The following is a 26,060-nucleotide window of genomic DNA, read 5'->3' on the forward strand; positions in this document are numbered from 1 at the left end:
GGGGGGGGGGGGGGGGGGGGGATGTGACACTCCCAGAGTATACTATTCTGTACAGTTTTGATTCTTGGAACCAAATTAAAAAGTAAAGAAACAAGGATTGGTGGGGGCAGGGGAAACTAAAATGCAATACAAAGGGACGATTAAACCTACCCTAATTTTAGACAAATAACATACCACACTAAAAAGAAGGGAAAAAAGAACAGACCCAAGGAACTTTTAAACACAATATTTGATTATATACCCTCCGGCTAAAGACAAACAGAACTGTAAGCAAATGTTGAACTGTAGCTAGTAGGTGGGTTTTTCATATTAGTGTGCATCAGCAATTCTGAGACCATTTTTGGTGTATTGAGCAAATAAGTAAATATATCGTAGATAATGGGAGCTAGATGTATCACTATTGCAGAAAGAATTTATAAATATAGAAAGGGGGAAGGCTAGGACAAACCTTGTGGTGTTAGATTGGAATTGGTATTTTCAATGAACTCATGGGTTTTTAAGATGGATGGGTGAATGGACAGTAGGAATCAGCTTGAAGGAGCTTCTGTTTGCCAGATATGGGGCAATTTGAGTATCAAAATAAATAATGATAAGAAGGTATATAATCTATTGAATAAAATAAGAATGCATAAGTCCATTCTGATATAAATAAATAAAAAGATAAAGAAGTGGGAGAGAAGAAAAATCTCTTTCTTATGGTAGAATTCCAACAAGTAAATATAGAAGAAATGATGGAATCGCAAAAATCTCTATTTGGCAATCATCGAATAAATAATTGATTCAAGTAGGAATCTTCCATGGGTGCTAAAACTAATAGGTTAAATTTTATGAGAAACCGATTTATCTCCCCACAAGTACTTATTTATTACAAAGGAAAAACAGTGGGAAACCCTGGCACACACCACCTAACCAAGTGGATCAAAGTTAACATCACCAGTATTGGGATAAGCCAAGACCATCATGTGCCTTCTGATATGATGTACTGAGAAGGATACAACTTCACTTCTCTGCATTTCTGCTAAAAATATAAAGTGGAGTCTAATCATGAGGGGGCATCAGACAATCTAAATTGAGGGACATTTTATAAAAGAACTGCCCCTACTCTTCAAAAAATGTCTCAACCGTGGAAGACAAAGTAAGACTAAGGAACTGAACCAGATTAAAGGAGACATGACAACTAAATGCAACAAATTATTTTGGATTAGATCCTAGATCAGAAAGAAGATTGTGTTTGCTCTAAAGAGGATTTTAGAACAATGCATGAAATTTGAATATATTCTATAGATTAGATCATGGGTTGGCAAACTTGGGCCAAATCTGACCTGCTGCCAGTTTTTGTGCCACTGGAATGCTTTTTATGTTTTTAAATAGTTGGAAGAAAATTTTTTTTTCCTTTTTGTCTTTTTTCATGACCAGTAACGGGATCGCAACCCTCACTGTCGAGCCCGTACCGTGACCGGCAACGGGATCGCAACCCTTGGTGTCGCGCCGGCACCGCACTCAACCAGTGAGCGGACCGGTCTCTATATGGGATCCGAACCCTTGGCGGGAGCGCTGCCGCACTCCCAAGTGCCGCACTCTACCGAGTGCGCCACTCTCTACTGAGTGCGCCACCGGGCTGGCCCTGGAAGAAAATTTTTAAAGAATCAAATCTATGACATTCTGGAAAAGGCAAAACTATAGAAATAGTAAAAAGATCATTGGTTGCCAGGGTTCAGAGAGAGGGAAGGAGGGATGAGTAAGTGAGGCATGGGATTTTTAGGGCAATGAAACTATTCTGTATGAAAGTTTAATGGTGGCTACATGATATTATGCATTTATCAAAACACATAAAATATACAACATAAAGAGTAAACCCTAATGTAAACTATCAACTTTAGTTAATAATAATATATCAGGGGCCGGCCCGGTGGCGCACTGGATAGTGCGCCGCTTGGGAAGCGCGGCGGCGCTCCCGCCCGAGGGTTCGGATCCCACATACAGACCGGTTCCCGCTCACTGGTTGAGCGAGGCGTGGGAGCAACACCGAGGGTTGCGATCCCGTTGCTGGTCCCCGGTCCGGTACGGGGCCAACACTGAGGGTTGCGATCTGTTGCCGGACACAGAAAAAGACAAAAAATAAAATAAAATAAAATAAAATAATATATCAGTTTTGGTTCAGGGATTATAACAAATATACCACATCAATGCAAAATGTTAATATAGGGAAATTGGGGGGCCATATGGGCACTCTGTACTTTCTATACAATTTTTGTATAAACCTAAAGCTGCTCTAAAAAATAAAGTCTATGAGTGAAAAAAGAGAATGGGATATTGTGACACATGAACATTATATGAAATTCAGATTTATGTGTCCATAGGTAAAGTTTTGTTGAAACACGGGCATGGCTGTTTTTGCTGTTCGACAACAGGACTGAGTAGCTGCAATGCAGATCATATGGCTCACAAAGCCTAAAATATTTACTATCTGACTTCTACGTAAAAAGCTCTCTGGCTCCTGGATTAGATAATAGTGTTTTGTCAATGTTAACTTTCTGATTTTGATAATTGTACTGTGATTATGTAAGATAAAACCCTTGATTTTTAGGAAGATTACATTGAAGTATATAGGTTTAAAGAGACATTATGGCTGTAACTTATTCTCAAATGGTTCAGAAAATATGTATAGACAGATGGAGAACGCATCTATTGTGAAAAGTTAACATTTGGGAAATCTGGGTGCTAGATTGAGAAGGGCATAATCTTTGTACTATTCTTGCAACCTTTCTATAAGTCTGATATTGTTTCAAAATAAGAGGTAAAAAACAAACAAAAAGTAGCATGGGCCTTAGCACTGACCGGAATGTGATTTGAGTTTGTGACCTGATGGCTATGTGGCCTTTTAGAAGTGGTTTTGGCTTTCCAATACTGTGTCCTCATCTGTGATAGAAAGCCATCTTCAAAGCTCTGTGAGGCTTATATGGGATAAAGCGCCACTTGTGCAAAAACTTGGTATCAATTTCAGGTGACCAGTCGAAATGAAACGTCTACCCAGTGCCTGCAGGAAAACAGTTCCCAGACGTCTGCTTGCCATGTGGTCAAGATGAGTCAGTGTCCAATTTCTGAAACATCTGTAGCATTTCTCAGTAGCAGGCCCTCTTTTGGGTTAGATGATTCATGTTGATGGCTTGTAGACACTCTCCACCAGGACCTGGTTGAAGATATATTTACGAGATCTAATCAGCCTGTCAAGTGGGTTGAGAAGATCCTGTGATCTGGAGACTCCTAGTGGAGGAGTGAGAACATAGTCTGAGTTCAGATATGTGGTTGTAATCAAGGCTTGCCGTCACAAGGCGAGGATCTATGGGACCAGGACTGTCGCTGAGGTATGGCCACAGAGGCAGCTGTGGGTGTCATGACAATTTCAGTCTACGCAAGCCGTCTTGCCTGTCTGTGAATTCTGTAATGGCACCGGTCTAAGGTAAAAGTTCATTGATGGTCAGGCATCCAGTATTTATGGTGAAGTGTCAAGGTGAGAATTAATGGTCTGTGTTCATCTTGATTGAATAACACAGACCAACATTAATAAATGCTTGATTTAGTAAAAAGGGGCCTCATTCTGGATCTAGAAGATTTGTTTCTATGAGCAATGAAGTAATGTAGCAGTGGTGTGTGTGCTGTTATGATGTTGGAGATTGTGGGTAGATTACCAAAAACCTAAGAGCTAGGAGATAGAAAAATTAAACAGGTGTCTCTAACAGAGGGCCTGACACAGCATCCTTAAACAGAAGTGCAGAAGGGACCTCTGCATAGGCAGAACTAGGAGGGGGAGGATCATGATGGCTCTGATTTTGACAGTCCAAATTCCCTTTTTGCCTCTAAATGAAATACTTAGCTTGTTATATACCAAGAGAGGATGAGGGGGATATGACCTAAAGATACCAAAATAGTGGGCTGATGAAGGGCCTTTATGGCTTTAAATGTCAAATCCAGAGCATAATGGAAGAATATATCAATAAAACCGTTGTAGGGCCGGCCCCGTGGCGCACTCGGGAGAGTGCGGCCCTGGGAGCACAGCGATGCTCCCGCCGCGGGTTCGGATCCTATATAGGAGTGGCCGGTGCGCTCACTGGCTGAGCGCGGTGCGGGCGCCACCAAGCCAAGGGTTGCAATTCCCTTACCAGTCACGAAAAAGACAAAAAAAACAAAAAAAAAACAAAAAAAAAACCAGAAAACGTTGTATTATGTGCCTGTGGGCATCACTGACCAACATTATTTGTAAATAATAACCTAAAGAAAGTCAACCAAATTGCTAATTCAACCAAATAGCCTGGCTAAGTGGGTTCGGGGGTCCTAGAGTTGAAGTGAAGATTTGGTGACCCCAATTGTTAGTGTCACCTAAAAGTTTTAGCCCAGGTGTGTGTGTAGTTATGAGAGGTTAGGGGAATGGGGAGAGAGGAAAGGCATTATCTGTAGAATTTTTGAAGAATCTAAAGCACACACGCATCTCCGTGGCTCCTCTCCTTCCCTCCCTCTCCCTGACCACCCTCCGTATTCCCAGGAGGAGGAGGTAATGGGAGGCCTTCCTTGTCTTCTGGTAGCAAGAAGTTCTGGGATCTACATCACCAAGACCACTTTGTGTATTCCATCATATGTCATTTTTACCGAAACTACACAAAACGTTCCATTTTATAGGTGACTGAGGGATTTAGAGAGATGGAGTCCCTTAGTCCATGTCAGTTCATGTCAGCACTAGGATTTGAGTCCAGATCTGTCTGATTCCCTGAGTCTCCACTTTGCCGTGATATTTCTTTGGGAACCTTTCCTTAGCTGCCAGGAATAATAGCCCCAGGGTCTCTGAATAGGACCGAGCTTCGTAGGGACCACCAACCTCAGCTTTGTGCCTACATACCTAGCCGTCAGTTCAGAAGTCACAGGTCAAAGGTCTGGCCTGTTCCACCCCAGACCATGTCCCTCCCACAGGCCTCACTCCATTTTATGTGATGGTGTTTTTAGCAGAAACCACTATTCATTTTCTTTCAAAACACAATACTATGCATTCCTGCCTAGAAGGTAGCTTTAAAAAAAAATCTATTGTACTGTTGAAGTAAGACTTTTCAAAAAAAATAAAATATCTTGATATTTTAGCTTTTTAACTTTTTAGAATGGTTGGTTTTCACAATGCAATACATTTAAAAAAAGTTTTTTTTGTAGTAAAGTTCACTATTTCCTATGAACTACACAGAAGTCAACAGTGAGAATTCATCTTTCGGTAAAGTTTTTAAAAATCAAAAATAAGTAGTGAACTTTACATGTGTAGCTGCTACCTGGGTCCCCCTTCTCCCCGCTTCTCCTTCCCACCCCCTTGTTTAGTTTTTTTTCCACATATGGAAAATCTTGGGGGGGGGGCGGGGATGCCTGAGAATATGTATCTCTCTGACAGCTAAGAAAAGGGAGTCAGAACTGAGAAAATTGGGAGGGGAAAGAAGACAAGAAAGAAAAGCACAGCATGGTGCCAGGCTGCGCTCTCCAGAGCTGAAAAGAACCATGAGCCAACCAAGCTCATGGTGCCCCAGGATGGATGCGCTGGATTTACTGCAACGGGGTGGGTTTCTTCATGCAGATAAAGAATGGCACAATGAGTGGCTTCCAGAGGCCAGCTGCCCCCAGTGGCTGTGAATGCCAGCCTCATAATGGCCTCGGCACAGGCCACACAGACTGGCAGGGGACGCCTGACATGGCATGGCCACATGTGTGTCACCCAGGTTCCAGGGTGATCCGAAAGGCGTGCCTGGAAAAGCCTCCTGCAGCTGGACACCCTCTCACTGTGACTCTCTGATCACTATGGAAAAGAGGTTGTTTTGCCAGTTAGCGAGCTGGCAGACATAGGTTTAACCTACTTAGAAGAAAAGCTGGGTTTAAGTAAATAAGTCCTTTTAAAATAACATTGTTCCTGATTATAAAATGAATATGCTCCAATTGTAGAAATATTGAGAATTTCAGAAAAGTAGAAAAAAGGAAATGAAAACCACTTGAAATTTTACCATTCAGAGATTACATGGAACAATATAAAGAAAAAACTAAAATCATCATATAAATCTACCTCCACCTTCTAAAGATAACCACTGCTACTATGTGTCCTGTGTTCTTCTATAAATAAACATCTTACATAAAGGGAATCATACTATGATACTGTTTTTAAGCCTTCCTTTTTTTTTGGACTTATCAAAATAATAAGAATGTCCATAATTATACATCTACAACATCATTTTAATAGCTCCAAAATAAAAACTTTCCAGTCGTCAGAAACATATTTTGTTAAATGTATCTATGTTATTTTTTTAAAAGGAGAAAGATTCTAGAATATACACTTTTAATGAGAAGATGGACTTAACTGGATGACTTATTTTCTGCTTTGTATTTTACTATATTTTTCAAATAATTCTACTCCCTGAGATAACCACAGCTAATATTTTGGAATATTTCCTAATAATTTTAAAAAGCATATTTTAAAACATTATTGGAATCATGTTGTAGAAAGGATTGTGCATCCTAATTAAATCATCTAATAATGTCCTATGGACGTTTGCCTGTATCTCGGATGGCTATACGGTAGTCTCATGGGGATATAATGATTTTTTTTTTTTTTATTACTCTATCATGGACTGTTTGTATTGTTTCTGATTTTTCACAATGTATCAGTAATGTTGTAGTGAATAGTTGTATCTTTGAATTCTTCTGTTTCCCTCTCTGAATACTCCTTAGGATTCAATTCTAGAAGTACAGTTTCTGGGTCAAAAAGAAAATATTTAAGGCTGTCTGCATATGAACAGACTGGTTTTAAGAATTTCTGCTCAGCAGTTACTATTAAATAGTCTGTTGCTCATTAGCTATAATAAAATGGGTGCTGCAGGTAACTGTTACTGACTGTGTTATTTATTTTTAAAGCAGATCTTTTGGTCTTATCCTTAGAAATATTTATGACTAGTTAATTACAAGTATTATATCTAAATGTAAAAACCATGCTTTTTTCCCCCCCAAATTTCAAAATCTTCCTTCCCTCCCAATTTTTAAATTAAAAGCTAACCAATCATATTAAGGAAAAGTTTAAAAATAAAGAAAAAAAATCGTCCTAATATAGCCACCATTAATATTTTGTCAAATTTCCCTCCCTCTTCTATGAATTTTACATAATCGGAATAAAAGTATATGTAGTTTTTATATCTTTTTTTATTTAACATTAAAAAAAAATTCTATTGCAAGCATTTCTTCCATGTTGCTACATAGTCTTTATAACTATCGTTTTTAATGACTACAAGTCATTCCATTGAATTCATGTACCATAATTTATTTAATCATTCCCCTATTGAATAGTTAGGTTATTTTCAAATTATTTCTTTTATAACCCTGTGGCGAATGTGGACTACTTCCTTAGGTTCAGAACCCCAAGTGGATGGACTGGATCTGAATTTAAATTTTTGTTCATTCACATTTTTCACTAATTCATGCTGGCCTGTTTCTCCTGGATTAGTCTTAATTATTGAAGCTTAATCTTAATGATCACATGATAATCAGGATGTTTCCATTGGCAGAGCACCCCGTGGGTACTGTGGTATATACTCAGTAACCAAAGCGGTCACGAGGTTGTCTCATTTGCAAAGTGACCCGTACGGGGCTCCTGATGTTTCAGACTCCGAACACAAGAGTACAAAATAGAGTGCTTTTCTTGAGTGCCCCTTTGGTACTACAGTGAATGCACTCGGCTGCCACTCACAGAAACCTTTTATTCCACAACCTTTGCCAACGAGGAAAGGAAATATACAGAGGCAGGGAGGTAATCATTATATAACCCCCTACTTTTTTCCCCTTTTTTCTTTTGTAAGGACATCATCAGCTAAGGATTGGAAATGCATTTATGGTTTCCCCTTTTTGCTAAAGCAAACTCAAGCAGCTTCATTTTCAGAAATGCAGTTTACCAAGTTCATAAATGCTTCTTTGTTGAACGGGAGTCGTGTGGTTTGGCCCCCAGAGTTATCTCAGATAGCACAAATAAATCTGGCGGCCTCCAGTTGTCTCAGACTAAGCATTAGCTCCTTCCCCGTTGTCTCCCTCCTTGCAGAATTTCCTCTTCGCCTTCAGCAGCAGACTCCCTCTTCTCATTAATATGCCCTGTTAACTGCTGCCAAACCTCTAGCAGTTTAGTGCATATGTTCCCTTAATCGTTGCTCTTTGTTCTAGAAGTCTGTGTTTGGTTTCTGAACCACCTTTTTCCTGCCCCCCACCTTCCACCATCACCATTTTTGGCTACAGCATATGACTGTCTACTGTCTACATGTTTATTTAAAGAACATCCTAGATTGCCTGCAATCTGCTCACAATGTGCTACATCATCCCCCCCGCCCCATCCCCTCTGAGAGCCCCTGAGCAACCCAGGTGGAGGGTTGCTGAGATTATTTAAAGAACATCCTAGATTGCCTGCAATCTGCTCACAATGTGCTACATCATCCCCCCCCCCCATCCCCTCTGAGAGCCCCTGAGCAACCCAGGTGGAGGGTTGCTGAGGCCATCTAGAAAGCAGAGGTTCCTGGAAAACAATGTTAACTCCCTGCACGGACAAAGAATCCTTCTTAGGATTTTCTGCCTGTCTGACATGAGAAAAGGAAGCTTTATTGGTGGAGCCTAGCGGTGTACAGGCACACTTGATCTCAATGAGTTATTCATGGAGTCCAAGAGAAATACTTCTGGAGCTGTATTTCATATGAGATGGAAGTGGGACGGGCACATTGATGGAGAGTACCCTGTGCCTGTTCCAGCAGCCATGTGAGAAGAAGCTGTCTCACCAGCCAAGCCCCTGCCCCACGTGGCTCAGGGTCTTCTTAACAAGTAAAGGGTCTTCTGGGCTGCCCCTGTCCTAACCCGGGGGCTGCACACACCAGCAGGCTGAGCTCTGAGAACCACTGGTGCACAGGGGGATGCCATGTGTGGTTTTTCTCTGCTTTTAAGCATTTTACTTTTCTTACTGAGTTCCAGCCATTTGTAAAGTTCCACCTGGTTCCTTTAGCCCAGAGAAGAGGATGGACAGCTTCTCAGAGCGTGGTCTTTCTTTAGAGCCCCTTCTCCTGAGCAGGGGTGCTGTGGATCACTAGAGACTTATTATTGGAAACTTTATGTTAATACAAGAGACCAACCCTTCCTCATCCCTGCCCTGGCTGCTCCCCTCCCTAAAAACATCTTATTTCAGAGGCCCTCACGGCTGCACTGACAAACAGGCAAACTGATCTAGCTCTCTTTAATAAATCCTGCCACAATCTCAGTGTGCTTAGTACCTGATCAGCAACTACCAGGAATGCAGAGGAAAGCTGTCCTTAAGTCTGCAGTTGCAGTACATAGAACGTGGCTTGGAACAAATTCTCAGAGGGAGGGGTTGTGTGTTTTTTCCCCTTTCCTTTTGTGAAGAAAAGCTAATGTTGACTCATTTGGTGGAGATGTAGTATGCTTTTCTGCCTGTCCCCCAAAGGGAGATTTGTGTTCTTTTAAATGAAACCATTTTAAAAGCAGAACTGAGGCCTAAAATGATCCAGGGTCCTCCTGAGTTCTCAGAAGGTGTAGATTTATTTACTATAGTTAAAACATAATTAGTTCTCAAGGGATAGTGTATCTTTTAAACGGCTTTATTGCCACCATATTGGTTTTCTGAATAATCAGAAACTTCTGTTATGATTGTGTTCTTGTGTTCGAACAGAAATGCACCGTAACTAGAAACAAATGTCAGGAATTGCTAGTTGTCACTTGAAGAAGGTGCACACATCGGAGGGGGAAGAAAGCACTTGATAGGATATTCCGATGAAATATAATCTAGCCAAGTCTTACATAGACTAACAGCTCCGGCAGGTACACCTGCACCCTCTTTTTGATTATTAAATGGTGTTTTCTTCATCCCTTTTCAGTCAGTGTCACTGCAGAGGCTACAGTGGAGGGCAGTGTCCCTCCTGGCTTTGCATTTCTGCAGATTGTTGAAACCCGAAGTTGGCTTTTCCTAGCCACACACTTGCAGATGAATACAGACGCTGTCACCCTCACTGTCTGAGCTGCTGGTTCTCTTGTGTGCATCCCTGTTCTGGCTGACCAGTCTTTCTCACTGTTTGCAGGTTGATGTTCGAGATGCCTCAGGAAATGGGTTTAATAGCGATCGCAGTCCGGCAAACCCAGGGCAAAGGTCAGTTATATTTTGTTATTGTTGCTGTTATTTTTTTTTTTTCTGAAATCTGTGACTCCTGTGGCCAGAGAGCCTGTCGATTGTGTGTACTGATCACGTACATAACTCAAGTTAGAAGTCGTTTCTGTTTTCATGACCCCCTGACTGAAATCTGTGACTCCTGTGGCCAGAGAGCCTGTCGATGGTGTGTACTGATCACGTACATAACTCAAGTTAGAAGTCGTTTCTGTTTTCATGACCCCCTGAAATGGAGGAAGAGGGAAGGAAACAGTGATTGGTAGATTTATTCTTAGTAGAATTAAAGCATTCTCTCAAACGTAATAATTATTAATCACTCGACATTTGCTTGTGATGACTTTAAGATTTGATTACCTACATCTTGTAAATTCTTCTTTCCAGCACATTCTGGGCTTTGCAATTTGTGAATTGTAACTGTGTTCTAGAAACATTTATTTTCCTGAAGGTTTTCTGTGAGGTGCCTTCTGTGTCTACACTGAATGTCTACACATGGCATGGCCTTTCACTTGCCAGTCCCCACCCCAGTTGGCACTGGAGTTTGCATGTAGCAGGCCCTCAGTCAATGCCCGTTCACAAAATGACCACAGAGAAGCGGAGGACTGCCCAGGGCCCCCACCACCTGCTTGTCCTGGAGGCATGAGCCTGCATCCACCCAGAACCCACCTGGGATCTGGGTGTGAGCTGGTTCCCTGCTCTGTGTGGGTGCAGGAGGCACCTGATGGGGCTCTGCAGGATGGCTGGTCCCCACTCCTCCTGCCCACAGTTGGCGCCAGGCTGACCCAAGTATGCTTTCAACCCTCAGAGGCTCTTAGGACTTTCTCAAAAGAGGCAAAGAAATAAGGAATCTACTGTTTCCCACTTCTTTCTCTTGAGCATGTCTCTTGAACATAACTCAAAAAGAAAAAAATTCATTTTATCAATAGCTGTGGGTCTCAATATGTGGATTAAAACAAAAGGACATTATAGGAGAACTTTGATTAACTATACCTGTCATTTTGATTATTTTATTTTCCTGCCTTCTACTTTAAAAAAAGTAACAACTCACAGAATTAATATCAGAAATCACTTTTTTTCATTTTTTAAAACAGCTTTACTGAGATATAATTCACATACCATACAGTTCTCCCATTTAAAGTGTATAGCTGGGCTGGCCGGTTAGCTCAGTTGGTTAGAGTGCAGCCTTATAATATCAAGGTCATGGGTTTGGATCCCCATACAAGCCAACCACTAAAAAAATAAATAAATAAAAATAAAGTGTACAGCTCTGGTTTTTTGTATATTTACTGGGTTGTCTGACCATCACCACCATAGGGATCACTTTCAAAAAGCGGCTTCCAGGACCTCTCCTGGATCATCATAGATTCAGCCCAGTTTCCCAGCTCTGTTTTGACCTTCATGACCATATGGAGAGAATTAATCTTAGAGTGACTTTCAGACACTGTCAGATTTTGAATCATCAAAGCTTAAATGATATGCTCATAGAGGCAGAACCTTATGCTAATTATCAGAAACTTTTTCAGCAACAGGACTTCAAGTTTTCAAAAGCTTTTCTCTATTGAGTTAACCCCAGACTGTCCAAGCATCTTAATAAGTCCAGGTTTATTCAAATGGGACATCTCTCCCGTGCGTGGTTCTGAGTCCTCAGTCACGTTGTCTGCACTGCATGTGTCTGCGTATGCTCCTGTGGTGAAGAGGCACGTCTCCCAGTGGGGCCTGTGTTCCAGGGCGGGGCAGGAATGCTTGGCTGAGCCCTGAAGGATGTGCTCTTTCTACTCTGCTCGTCTCCATCCCACTGAGGTCCCAGCTGGGACAGAGGATTCCATTTGTCCAGCATCTGATGTCCCTGGCTGTCGTGGAGGCAGTAAGGTCCATTCCTGAGTATCAGGTATGTCTGGTTTAATTCCCCTTTGCATCCCTATTGAGCATGCAAAGGGAGCTTGTTTTTGTTTGTAGCATACGTCTGAATTATTGGTGAGTGTAGAGCCTCAATCTGCCCGTTGCAAAGCTGGCAGCAAAGTGCTATACACGGGAGGATCACAGCAGCTGTCTGAATGAATGTGGCCCTTCTCTTCATCCTTGAATCAAAGTTCTTGTTTACCTGCATCATAAGAGGCTTCATTAACTAACTAGATCTGACAATTTGGGAGAGTAACAAAAACCAAAGTCTCCAAGTTATGGAATTTTTAGACAAGAGCTTCTCAACCTTGGAGCTACTGATATTTTGGGCCCCTAATCTTTGTTGTAGGAGGGCATCCTGTGCGTTATAGGACATTGAGCAGCATTCCTGGCCTCTACCCCCTAGATACCAGTAGTACTCCCTCAAGGTGTGACAACCAAAATTGTCTCCCAGCGTTTCCAAATGCCTCTCCCCACCATCGAGATCCCCTATTCTAGACAGAAGAGAAACACAAAGCTCCTTATCAGTTATGGGTCATTGTGACACCCCACATCCTATTTATACTTTTGTGCTTCCTGTTCCTTCTGTTCCCAATCTAGACTGCTGTGCTAGGGCAGGTGAGCTCCACCTGGCTGAGGTAAAAAGAAGGCCTGTTGGAAGGTGTGAAGGGTGTTTCGTGGAAGCAACAGGCTACAGAGCACTGTGTTAAGCACCTAGCTTGGTGTCACAAAGTTCTGGGCTTGAATCCCAGCTCTGCTACTTCCCAGTGGTATAGCCCCAGGCAAGCCACATAATCTCTTTAAGCTTCAGTGTCTTCCTCTGTTAAATAGGGATGATACTAACACCAACACTTGGGCTTGGTGTGAGTAACACATAGACTAGAGCTGAGCAGGGGCTCGGTGCCGTGCCTGGCTCACAGTGCAGGAAGACCAGCCCTGCGGAACCTGGAGGCCATCAGCTACTCGCTGGTCTCATGGCTTTATTTTGCTGAGTGTCTTTCTTCGAGCCTCATGTCTGCCAGACAGGCTTTCTTTACCCACAGATGGCACAACCTGGCTGCTAGCCCGCGGAACCTGGAGGCCATCAGCTACTCGCTGGTCTCATGGCTTTATTTTGCTGAGTGTCTTTCTTCAAGCCTCATGTCTGCCAGACAGGCTTTCTTTACCCACAGATGGCACAACCTGGCTGCTAGCCCTGGGTCTATGAGACCTGGTGGTTCTGACACCCCAAGGTCTAACTCAGTCTGGTGTCCCAATGACAGAGTTACAGTGGGGAAGCAGAGGTCTGGGTGGCCTAGCTTGAGGCAGTGTCCACCTTTGGTCCATTCCACTGTGACTGGGGCATAGGCAGAGTCCCCCAGGTCACACTCTTCATGACAAGTCCATTTCTGTTACCCAGGTTAACTGTCAGCAGTTCTGCAACCCTTTCTCTAATAACTCAGTAAAATCAGTTCTTCCTCTGCATCTTCACAGCATCCTATTCAAATCGTTCCTACCTGCCTTTTATGATGTTGGTTAATTCAGGGCCATCTTTGTCTCTGGAGCATGAGCTTCTTAAAGAAAATGAACTCTGAGGTTGTTATTCTCTCCCAGCCCCTGCTCCAAGCACATGATATGTACTCAAGCACATGATAGGTACTTGATGGTTGTTGTTGATTCTGAGATAATGAACTTGATTCACAAGGTAGGTGTCTTCAGGAAGTGTTTTTGATGATGAGAAACAGTGATGGGGGTGGGGGGAATGCTGGGTTTTATGCTGAATATGTTCTTCAGGTCTCTCGACTTCTAGCCCCAAGAGGTACTTTAATACCTGTGCATGGTCCCCAAGAAGCTATTAGCTGTCTGAGAAAGGAGGATGAGGACTTATGTTTTATTAGTTTTGAGAGTATTCTGCTCATCTTCCTTTTTATCTAGATGACTCCACCCAGTCCTTTTGTGTCCTGTGATTGCTTAATTAATGTGAAGATTTTCCTTTAGGATATCAACTTACGAGTGAAGTGGCCCAACGATATTTATTACAGTGACCTCATGAAGATTGGTGGAGTTCTGGTTAACTCAACACTTATGGGAGAAACGTTTTATATACTTATTGGTAAGTGTTTAAAACTTTTCCCCCAGCATTTTTAGATTAATAAAACAAAAATAGAAATGGTTTATTGCATGCATTTTTAGGTTAATAAAACAACAAAAATAAAAATGGTTTATTGCATGCCTCCATTGGGAGGAGCAGATAGTCATATGAGATTACTTTTTCTTTGAGTCTTGTAGTTGGAGAGCATGATATGTATGCATAGACGACCAGATTGGTTGAAAGTGCTTCAAGAGGTTTAGCCTTTCCTATCTATGACAATGGAAACCACCAAATTGGTATCACATGAAATGGGCATTTTCTTACACCTTACAATACTCCTGCTTCTTATTGCATTTGAAATGGTGAAAATAAAAGTTTAATGTACCATTCTGTAATGAGAAAAGAAAGTTGATTTCTAAGATAGTTCTCCTGGTGGTCTTGCATTCTTAACTTGACCTTCCCAGGCCATGAGAATGTTGCCTTCTCTTTGACCTTTTGAAGAAGCTCCCAGTTGGTCAAAGTGGGATAAAGAATCTCCATTTCACCTAAGCACATTCAAATCAGGCAAGGAAATGGACTCAGAGGGAATTCCAGAAGTTCTTAGGCCCTTGGTCATCCAGCTGTCAGCCTTCCCCTAATGCCCAGTAGAACTTCGTTGGTATGCAGGAATCAGTAATGGATAGAAAATATGTGACTGTGTGTTTGAAGTGCCAACCGAAGAATACAAGGCTTATGTTTCCAGCTCTGCTACCAACTGGCGACATTATTATGGACAAGCTACTTCATACCCTTAAAGCTCTGTTTCCCATCTTTACACGAATAATTGGACAAGACGCAGAGATTCCTGTGTAGAGTCTACAGATATTGAGGAGGCCTATGGATGACTGTAGGGAGCTAAAGAATTTCATCATGTGGGGGAAAAGAAACATTTTCCTATGGGGAGAATCCATAGTTTTTATTAAATTCTTAAGGTTATGGGGAGGTGGGAGGGAGCCTTTATCCGGGGAAAGATTCAGAGATGCCAGCAGGAGTCCTTCTGGTCCTTGGAAGGACACAGCCTAAGTTGACAGTAGTCAGTGTTGCTATTCTCCCTGGGAATTTTAATTTTCTGAATGCAAGGGAGAATTTTCAGCACTATACAGCATTGAATTTGACACCTTACATTCAATAGGTGCTGTCTTAGTCCATTTTGTGTTGCTATTACAGAATACCACAGATTGGGTAATTTCTAAAGAAAAATTTATTTCTCACAGTTCTGGTAGCTGGGAAGTCCAGTATCAAGGTGCCAGCCTCTGCAAGGGCCTTCTTGCTGTGTCATCCCACGGTAGAAGGCAAGAGGGTGAGCAAGGAAGAGAGAGAGCCAAAGGCAGGTAGCAAACTCATCCTGTTATCGGGAGTCCACTCCCACAATAATGGCATTAATCTGTTCATGGGGGCAGAGCCCTCATGACCTAATCTCCTCTTAAAGATCCCACCTCTCAACACTGTTGCATTGGGGATCAAGTTTCCAACACGTGAACTTTGGTGGCACATTCAAACCATGGCAGTGTGCTTTAGTTATCTTACGTATTGTTGAATGAACAATTGTAAAATCTGTCTCAGATGCTATATTTACTTGTTTTTTCCATATGTATCTTACATTGCTTGCATTTTTAATAGCCAGTATATACATTTTTTTAAATCGGAGGCCCATCAATCCTTTCCTTCCCTTTACTGAAAATGGTAGAACATTTAGCAAAGAATACCGTTCTTACAAATGTCATCATTCTATATAAGGCAAATATTTGGGGAATTTTTTTCTTAGAGGCACTGAAAGCATGATAGTCTTACTGCCTAGTTCTTGCAGGATTTCATTTCTTTTTGAAGACCTCTTTAAGCTTGGTTCAGGGCCCTGCTGAAAACTGAGGTTCAGCTTTTCTGAAGATGCTAAGCTCTCCCTGAGAGGATGGTAGTATTAAGGATCAGCACAGATTAGCCTATTCAGACACCACCTCTGGGAATGCACCCTCCTGAAGCTTTGGTTTATGAGCCTGTTAAAGAGCCACTGACTGTGCATTGGCTCTTTGCCAGGAGCATAACCTTAGCACCAAAGACTTCCATGGACAAAGTATTAAAAGATGTGTTATAGGATCGCACTATGACCGAGGTTTGGAATCTCTGAATCCAGAGTTTATTCCTTAAGACCTGAGTAAAATTCTGTTTTCGAGCATGTATTCTGTTATTCAAATAGAAAAAGAAACAAGAGATTTTACTTTTCACTGGGCTCAGTGCAGAGCTACAGTTCTTGGCTAGATCACTTGAGGGATTGTTATTTCAGAAACAACGCTAAGAAATTTTGTTCCATTAATAGCTTGAATTAAATGCAATCAAATGTGGCTGTTTTTTTTTTTTCCAGCTTCTTATTTGCAGTAAGGTTGAGATGGTCTTGAACAAGAATAATAAAGGAAGGATGAGAGGCAAGATGGTCTCAAAGATATAAGATGGCCAGAGACAGTAAATTTGAAATGAGGGCAAGGAAACAGAAAGTCCACAGTAAAGTCTCTAACTTTCTTCAGGTGGTGGGTAGGAACGTGTGATGTCAGCAATCTGTTCAGCTGCTCATTTTTTCAATTGTTTGTTTTTGTGTAGGCTGTGGATTCAATGTGACCAACAGTAACCCTACCATCTGCATCAATGACCTCATCGCAGAATACAACAAGCAGCACAAAGCAGAACTGAAGCCCTTGAGAGCGGATTTTCTCATTGCCAGATCTGTGACTGTGCTAGAGAAACTGATTGACACATTTCAGGACCAAGGGCCCAATGGTGTTCTTCCCCTTTATTATAAATATTGGGTACACAGGTCAGTGCCAGCTCATCTTCATTCTTTTAAATTCCTTTATTAAGTTATAAGTTCAGAGTCTTAAAATGAGGAATGGAGCACTGGTCTGAATAGGGTCCCATGTTGCTTAACAATGGGGGTATGTTCTGAGAAATGCGTCGTTAGGTGGTTTTGGTGTTGTGCAAACATCATAAGTGTACCTGTGCAAACCTGGGTGGTACAGCCTACTACACACCTAGGCTGTGTGGTATGGCCTATGGCTCCTAGGCTACAAACCTGGACGACATGTCACTCTCCTGAATACTGTAGGCAATTGTAACACAATGCTAAGTACTTATGTATCTAAGTGGTACAGCCTACTACACACCTAGGCTGTGTGGTATGGCCTATGGCTCCTAGGCTACAAACCTGGACGGCATGTCACTCTCCTGAATACTGTAGGCAATTGTAACACAATGCTAAGTACTTATGTATCTAAACATAGAAAAGGTACAGTAAAAATGTAGCATTATCGGGCTGGCCCGGTGGCGCACTCGGTAGAGTGCGGCGCTTGGGAGCGTGGCGGCGCTCCCGCCGAGGGTTCAGATCCCATATAGAGACCGGTCTGCTCACTGGTTGAGCGCGGTGCGGGCGCGACACCGAGGGTTGCGATCCCGTTGCCGGTCACGGTGCGGGCGCGACACCGAGGGTTGAGATCCCGTTACCAGTCACGAAAAAAGACAAAAAGGAAAAAAAAAATGTAGCATTATAATCTTACGAGACCACCATCGTATATGCAATCCATCATTGGCCAAAATGTCCTTATGGAATGCATGACTATAATTCTCTGGTGGAGAAACCTAGTGGACACTACCTTGACTGATTTAGCATTGCCAATAATTGCATCTCATGCCTCCTCATGGGATGCAGTGGGAAGAATGCAGCATCACAAGAGAGAATAAAATCAGTTTGGTCTGATTCTAACTGTGAGTAAACGATCAGAGAAATCTAAATTGTAGAACATTCTAGATAACAGTGGTTCTCAAATCGTGACTCCCAGGTGACAGCAGCCTCAACCGGGAATTTGTTAGAGATGAAAATTCTCGAGTCCCACTCTGGACCTACTAAATCAGAAACTGTGGGGCTGGGCCAAGCACTCTGTTTTAGCAAATGCTCCAGGGGATTCTCATGCAACTGAAGTTTGAGAACCACTGATGTGTAATAACAGGACTGTACACTTTGAAAATGTCAGTGTCTTCAAACAAACAAAAAGAAGGTGGGAGAATTGTTTGAGGTTAAAGAAGACCGAAGAGGCGTGGCAACTAAATGTAACGTGTGATCCATAAGTAGGTCCTAGGTGGGGGGAAATAGCCACAAGGGATATTAATGGGACAATGTGGGAGATTTGAACGTGGACTGTATATTAGATAAAATTCGATAATGTGTTAAGATTGAGTTTCTTGATAATGGTGTTATGGTTTTGTAGGAGATTGTTCTTGTCTCAGGAGTTCATGCTAATATACAGTAGTCCCCCTTATCCTTGGGGGACACATTCTAAGATCCCCAGTCGAGCCCAAAACCTCGGATAGTACCAAACCTAACTGCTGTCATTGGGAACCTGTTTCTGTTCATGCCTTCCACCCACAGATTTAATGCCTTTTCCATCTTAACTAAGCATTTATGCACCATAACTTCTGCAGTTTGAGGTGCGATAGCAAAACTAGCACAAATTTCTTTTTCCTACAATTTCACAAATAGATTTGTTCTTACTTAGCAAACTCAGCATTCAATTTTTTTTTTTTCTGTATTAAGTCTAGAACTTTCACCTTTTCACTTAAAGGAGCACTTCATGGCATCTCTTTGGCATATCTGAATTGCCAGCATCGCTACTCTTGTGCTTTGGGGCCATTATTAAGTATAATAAAGGTCACTTAAACACAAGCACTGTGAGCCTGTGACAGTTGATCTGATGACCAAGACACCTAACAGGCAGGTGGCGTAGACTATGTGGATGCACTGGACAAAGGCAGGATTCAGGTCCCGGGTGGGAGTGAGTAGGGCAGCAGGAGATTTCATTGCACCACTCAGAACAGTGCACAATTTTAAACTTATGAATTATTTATTTCTGGAAATATCCATTTAAAAATTTTTGGACCAATGTTGACCTGGAGTAACTGAAACCGTGGAAAGTGAAACTAAGGATAAAGGGGGACTGTTGTATTTATGCATAAAAATGTCGTGATTCTTGCAACTTATTGCTAAATGATGCAGCAAAAAAAAAAAAAAATTGTGTGTGAAGCATGAAGAGAGAAAGCAGACATGGAAAACATTATCATGTGGTGTTCAGAGAAGTGGAGGAAGTACTGGGTTTATTGTATTATTCTTTCAACTTGTCTGTAGGTTTGAAATTCTTCAAAATAAAGATTTGGGGGAAAAATCTATGCTTTGAAAATTGTTAACAAGGAAGTAACTTAGCAGGTATATTTGGAAAATATTTAAAAGAAGTAGCATCAGAATGAGTTTCGTGTGTGGTTGATGCTACCCAAGTTTATTTTATAAGATAAAATTTTTCTTGTCAGCTCAGCCTCTTTCCCCCCAAACTCAGCCAAAATACCCTGAGAGTTGCACGGTGTTTCTTAAATGTGCCAGGGAGTGAGGAAGAGTTGCAAGCCCTCCTCACAGCTGAGCAGAATTAGGAGTGCCTTGTGCATGAGGGAAGAAACGCCAGCTCCTTGTCCCACTGTCCACCGCCGGCTTATTTAGGAAGTTACTGAAACAGTTCAGAGGGGCTGGAGAAAGTCAGCTCAGACGGGGCTGCATTGTGCGTGTAGCTGGCCTGAGCCCTCTCCACAACACCCCCAGCCCCTTTTTGTAACGGATAATCACTCAGTTCATTGTCTTTGCCCATCCTTCACGTTTCCCACTGACCGTGCCCTGTTCTTCATTTGCAGTGGTCAGCAAGTCCGTCTGGGAAGCACCGAGGGGCCAGTGGTGTCCATAGTGGGCCTGGACGATTCTGGCTTCCTTCAGGTTCATCAGGCGGGCAGCGAGGTTGAGACTGTGCATCCGGATGGCAACTCCTTTGACATGCTGAGGAACCTCATCCTCCCCAAGCAGCCGTAGTGCCAGGTGCCACTGCAGGCCTGACCTGGGGGCCTCACTCATGGGGCAGGGTGCCTGGGCAGTGGCAGGACACAGCTGGGATGTGGGGGCCCGAGGCCAGCGTCCCGCTCCCTGCCGCCGCCCTTCCTCGCCCACCCGTGGGTCTCCAAAACTAATTTAGAGTTGTAAGTGAATTTTTCCTTCGCCCAATTCATGTTAACTCCTTAATTTTTTTTTTCAATTTTTCTGTTTTTGTAGGTTTGTTTTGTTGTTGTCATTTTATTTGGTGTTTAAGATGCTGTGGAATGAAGGGTGTGAAATTCCTTCGCCCCTCAGACTTACATTTATGTTTATTGGGGAGGGGAAGTTTTACATGGAAACAGCAATGGGTTATGTTTTTCCAATGGTGGTGATCTTTACCCCTAGACTATTAAGAAACAAATCAGAAAACGCTCTGCAGCCCAGTGGTGAGTTAGAGGTATGGTATCACTGTTTATAAGCATTCAGGGAGGGATTCTTCTACGAGAGTGTGAATGGGCACTTGGTTGTTGTTTTATTATTTTGTCTATGAAGAAAAGAGAAGGTAGACTCCCAACCAGCCCAGTGGTGAGTTAGAGGTATGGTATCACTGTTTATAAGCATTCAGGGAGGGATTCTTCTACGAGAGTGTGCATGGGCACTTGGTTGTTGTTTTATTATTTTGTCTATGAAGAAAAGAGAAGGTAGACTCCCAAGAGTTACTCTCTGCCTAGTGGTGTGGTCTGGTAACACTGTCTAAATACATCTAGCTGGTATGGTTGCAATGACCTTGTAGAGGAAATCAGTCAATTATTTTGACATTATTATGTGAGCTCTCCTTTCCTAAGTCTAAATTTACTACAGATCGTGAAGAGATGGGATCAAGTTCAAAATCCTTAAAGTGTTGATTAGGCATCACGTGGACGTGGGTGGATAATTTGGCTTTCACAGCTGGAGATGAAGACTCACTCTATACCACATGCCAGGGAGGAATTGAAGTTTTTAAGCCAGTTTCGGGCTCACTTTGAAAGGTGGAGCATTCCTGCAAGACCTTGCAGTGCATAGAATATAGAATACATGCCATTTTATTAGTAAGTCATAATTTTTCGCTCCCTTTTTCCTTATATTGCCATGAATGAAAATGTTATTGATACTGAATACCATTAGTTTGGAGGGAGAATGTGTGTGTGTGCCTGCATGCATGTGTGTGCGTATCTTTAAAAGATGACGTTCAGACTCTGATATGCTGAAAGCCTCCCTGGAAGAACAAAAGAAAGGAAGCCTTTTGATATACATTTGCTATTTCCAGATGTACTCCATGCTTTTTCCATGTAACTCCTATCTCTGTTGAACTTATGAATCATGCCCATTACTTTTCAACCTTAAAAGGCCAATTTTGGTCTACTTTTCTCTCCTACTGCCAGTCCCAGCTGAAACTGGTAGAAAGAAAACTTGGTTGGAGCTCTCAGCTTTGAACAGAATCCCCTCATTGTAAACTCCATCTTTATCAAGGTCTTACCCAGTCAGGCTAACTCCAGAAACTTGTGGTTTTCAGTATAAAATCTGTCTACCTTTAGCAAGGCACAGATGGACCCATAGGAAGAAAAAAATAACATGTTTAGTTAACTACACCAACTCAATATGTGTTTTTTGAAAATGTAAGTTTAAAAGAGCTTCAAAAATAATTTTTGAAAATAAGACTTAAATTAGAATTATTTTTTCCAAAAGGAAAAAAAAAAATCACTCTTTCCTAAATGCCCAAGACTTCTTTTGGAATTGACAAGTTTAAATAAAAGTCCACAGCACCCCAAAATTACAAAATGGACTCACTGTTGAGAGGGGATCTGCAAAATATCATGAAGGACAAAGATCTCCAGGCTAATGTTGCAAGTTTCATTTCTCAAACTTAGTAATATAAGGCAAGTCATCTCTCGGAGTTGCCGTCATTACTTTTTGAATTTCTTTGGGGGGTTATTTAATGAAAAACATGCTATGTTTTGTTTTAAACTGAAGTCCTATTCTGGATATTCTGCTTTGGGAAAAAATGTTATCATTTAATTTCCTTTCAGTAAATTAAAACTAATGAAGTGTGGCCATGTCACATGGAGATGGAGATGTTCCGGGTGTACCGCTTGGCCTCTGTGCTTTTTAACAGGCTGTTCTCAATTGTGCAGGACACCGGTTGTCTTGAGGGAGACAAAATAGACTTGAAGCAGATGCTGTGTTTTTCATAAGCCTGATTTTGCCTCACATGAACCAAAGATTCTTGAAATTCTGCTTCGTATACAGCAGCTGAATAAAGGCCTTTTCCTGATAGCTGTCAGTGTTAGGGAAAGCTATCTACCTGCTGCACCATACCCTACAATTTGGGGTGTTCACGCACCCACAATCTATGATCTCAAGGAGCTTTAAGGTCTTAACAGAAACTTTGCAGTTTCCTCATAATATTTAAAATGTGGCCACTAAACTCAGGATTGGCATGTGCTTTAGGACACTGGATTAACCACCGGTTTACAGGCTGTGCATCGTAAAAGGAAAGGCATCCTCCCTACCAGGCTAGGAGCAGATTTCAGGGGGACTCTCAGGGAAGTGCCCCCTAAGATAGGACACAGCAGTAACTGGGCTTCCGGGGGCCCATGCTGGAGTAGTGCTCCTTAACGCTGGGAATCCTGGCAAGGAGTGTTGAAGTAGGAGGATTTGTGTCCAATGTAAAACTGTCGGTGCGTTTCACAGCAGCGCACTGCTGTTGCCTGTGGTAACAAGTGCTGGGTGCACGGGCCCAGGTGGGTGAGTGCTGGCCGGGGCCGCGGCCGCGGCCTCCGGGGTTTCTGCACTCCTGACATAGAGAGCATGGTCAACCCTCACCCTCGAGTCTTGGAACAAGGAGAGAAGCTGCCTGACCCGACAGTTTCAGAATGTGGAATGGGCTTCCATTCTCTTGACCTGTTTGCTCTCAACAGGCAGAAAAGGGAGAATCCTCATTCCTGGGCAATTACTATGCATCTTTGAAATAAAAAAGTATAAACCTTTGCATTTTAGCTTTTCAAACAGCTGTGTCTGAAAAGAATCACTTTAAACCCATGCCTATAAAAAAACAAGTCTACCAAAATAAACTTTAAGACTTTCTATCTGGTTTGGGCTCATTCTTACTTTTACCACAAGTTTTATTTCTGAAAATAAGCAACTACTTTTGGTTACAGTATTTTTATTCATATTTAAACAGATTTTTACAAAATAAATAGTGTTTTACATAGTAAGGAATATGTACGTATTTCTAGGTATTAAGCTGGAGGTTTTGTTTTTGATTTATTTTTGACAAATGTATTATGCATCATACAAAAGAAAAATAGTGTTACTCTAAAGAATGAAAGTATAATCCAAAAGTAAAAAACCTTTTAATTGAGGTGAGAAATAAATTTAACTTCTTCTCTATTGTTCTTTTAGGGTTTTGCTTATTCTTTTGTGAAAACTGCTTGACTTTTGTCTTAAGTTTTTTCTTCCAAGATTTTAACCTTATATATGATACTTAAGTTTAGGAATAGCATTAATAATGCATTTTAGATAAGCCAAGGGCTACGATTCACTAAAATTTTAAGCTACTGTAATTTTATGTCACTTATTTGGAAAATGTTCTTTTTATTCCATTTTATCTCTAGCAGCCCCAACAGTCTGCCTGAACTGCCTTACAGTTCCAGTAAGTTAAAACTTGGGTGGACTTTATATGGGATGCACTGACTGTATTAAACCTCTCCCACCCTTAGGCTGGGAAAGCGGAAGGCCTGACCGATAGCACTTCTAAAAGAATGAAAGCGGTGGGGGGAAGGGGGCGGAAAACACTGGTTCTTACGGATTTCCTCAGGGCTGCCCTTCACACCCAGTTCACTTCTCTACAAAGGTATGAATGGAATGGCTTTTCTAGAAAAGGGCTTCCAAGAACATAAAGGAATTCCTTTCCTTGGGAGGCCCTGTGGAGAGCTGAGCCAGGCTTGAATTGGGCTTATTTCTCAAATCCATTTGATCTGGCATTTTTGTCAACATGGTACATGTTAGGACCCACTCCGATTTTTTTCCTTTTTGTGTGAAAGAGGCATATTTATTACAATGCTTCCTCTTCTCTGCCAGAGCCTCACAGAAGTCAAGAAATGATCTCCCCAGTTTAAACGTGCAGACTCTTAAAGATGGAGGTAACAATGCCCACTCCGATTTTTTTCCTTTTTGTGTGAAAGAGGCATATTTATTACAATGCTTCCTCTTCTCTGCCAGAGCCTCAAAGAAGTCAAGAAATGATCTCCCCAGTTTAAACGTGCAGACTCTTAAAGATGGAGGTAACAATATTAGGTTGCCATGGTAACTGCCCTGTTAACTTTGCATTGAGCCCCTGGCTGTCTTGAAGCCTGCTTGTGTAGGACTCTTCCTTCGTGTTCTAGGCTATGAAAACTGTGATGTTTGTTCAGACAAGGAAGTTTTCACTAGTACACATTTTAGTTTTCAAGTACATATGCATTCTTTGTTAAGCCTACTTGATCATTTTTGTAAATCTATAATAGGGTCTTTTTTTCTCAACAGTAACCTTTGTAATCAAACTTCTCCAAAAGCTTTCGTGGTTTATATTTACTAAATTCAGCCCCAAAGGTTAATAACAAGGTAGACACAAAAGCATTTTGCAGTACTTTATTGAAAAATGTTGGTGATATCTCCTGCTAATCAAATCCTCACCTTCCAAAAATTGTGGTTTAATTACGAGACTCATGAGCATAAAAAAAGAATACCGAAGGCTTATTTTATGTGTTCACACACTCTCACAAAAACCTGCAATGAGGTATAGCTAAATGCAGTGGAGAAGTGTGTGCATCCCTTCTTGTTATCCAGTCCCTTTGCTGTATGATGCGTTCCTAAATTTGCCAGTTTTAACTTGTACCATAAAGCCAACTGACACCCTGTAGGAAATAAGTCAGGTCTTTGCTAAGGGACACAGGGTTGGCAGAAGATCGTTCACATTTTGAGAGCAATCGGCGCAGGTACACTTTGATTCTAGAATGCTGAGTTAAAAACAGTTGTGAAAACCTCTTTCCATTCAGAAAGATGGAAAGGGTTTCCTAAGGTAAACCATTTTTTAAAAAGCAGCAAAATGATGCAATGTTTATAGTGTGGAGAGCTAATCCAGTTCAGAGCCATGACAGGATTCTTAAATGGTGAAACCATTAAGCAAAAATAATATAAAGCAAAAATTAATGGAAGCATATTTTTAAAACACTGCTGGTGCTTTATAAAAGGATTTCTGTTTACCTGTTACATACGACATGTTCATATGAAGTTGTCTTGCTATGTGTAAAATGCAGAAAAGGCTTAAAATGTGTACATCGTTTTCATTACATCCCTTTAGCACGTTTTTTTTTCACAAGGTGCAATCCATTGACAGTTTTCCATATTGCACATGCAATTTAACTAACTTTAGTAGCACTACTTGTAGCAAACACGAGCCTAGCAAATTACAATCTGTGTGGGCCAGAGGGGTTTTGCCATGTAATTAAGCTGGACAGGGTCATTCTCATAAAATATCTGGCTGTATATATATATATATATATATATATATATATATATATATATATACATTTGCATTTAATGCCTATATTCTGAAGGTGCTACTCTTGGTATTATCAAGAGTTCATAGGGGTTCAGAGGGGCTGGGGGAAAGAAAAGCTTGCCAATGTACTTGTGAAGCACCCCTATGTGTTCACACACACACACGCAACGTGGAATTGCAAGTTCACCCTTAGTTCTCGTTGGTAGATTTTTGTATTGAAGAAAGGGTTAAAAAAATAAAGAGACTCATGAATGACCTTTACAGTCAGTGGAGTTGTGCACTCGTAGTTCTTAACCATAAGCACTTTCTGCCTTTCCCTAAGAATCTAGAAGGGCTCTGAGTGCAGGAGGCTGCCTCCTTCCAGGTCCTCTAGCAA

The 26,060-nt window shown here is 41.7% G+C and overlaps 1 protein-coding gene across 1 annotated transcript in view; it reads left to right on the forward strand.

Moving 5' to 3' along the window:
• LOC103601665 (biotin--protein ligase-like) overlaps positions 1-20,608 on the forward strand; it is a 39,198-nt gene extending 18,590 nt beyond the window's left edge. The window contains exons 2-6 of the mRNA XM_008586084.1: positions 10,128-10,195; positions 11,938-12,098; positions 14,087-14,201; positions 16,809-17,022; positions 19,932-20,608. Of these exons, the coding sequence (XP_008584306.1) occupies positions 10,132-10,195; positions 11,938-12,098; positions 14,087-14,201; positions 16,809-17,022; positions 19,932-20,103 (726 nt within the window). The 5' untranslated portion in view covers positions 10,128-10,131 and the 3' untranslated portion in view covers positions 20,104-20,608. The remainder of the gene's footprint in view (positions 1-10,127; positions 10,196-11,937; positions 12,099-14,086; positions 14,202-16,808; positions 17,023-19,931) is intronic.
• Positions 20,609-26,060: the final 5,452 nt, after the last annotated feature.

The sequence above is a fragment of the Galeopterus variegatus genome, unplaced genomic scaffold, assembly GCF_000696425.1.
Source record: "Galeopterus variegatus unplaced genomic scaffold, G_variegatus-3.0.2 Scaffold3824, whole genome shotgun sequence".
Lineage (NCBI taxonomy): Eukaryota > Metazoa > Chordata > Mammalia > Dermoptera > Cynocephalidae > Galeopterus > Galeopterus variegatus.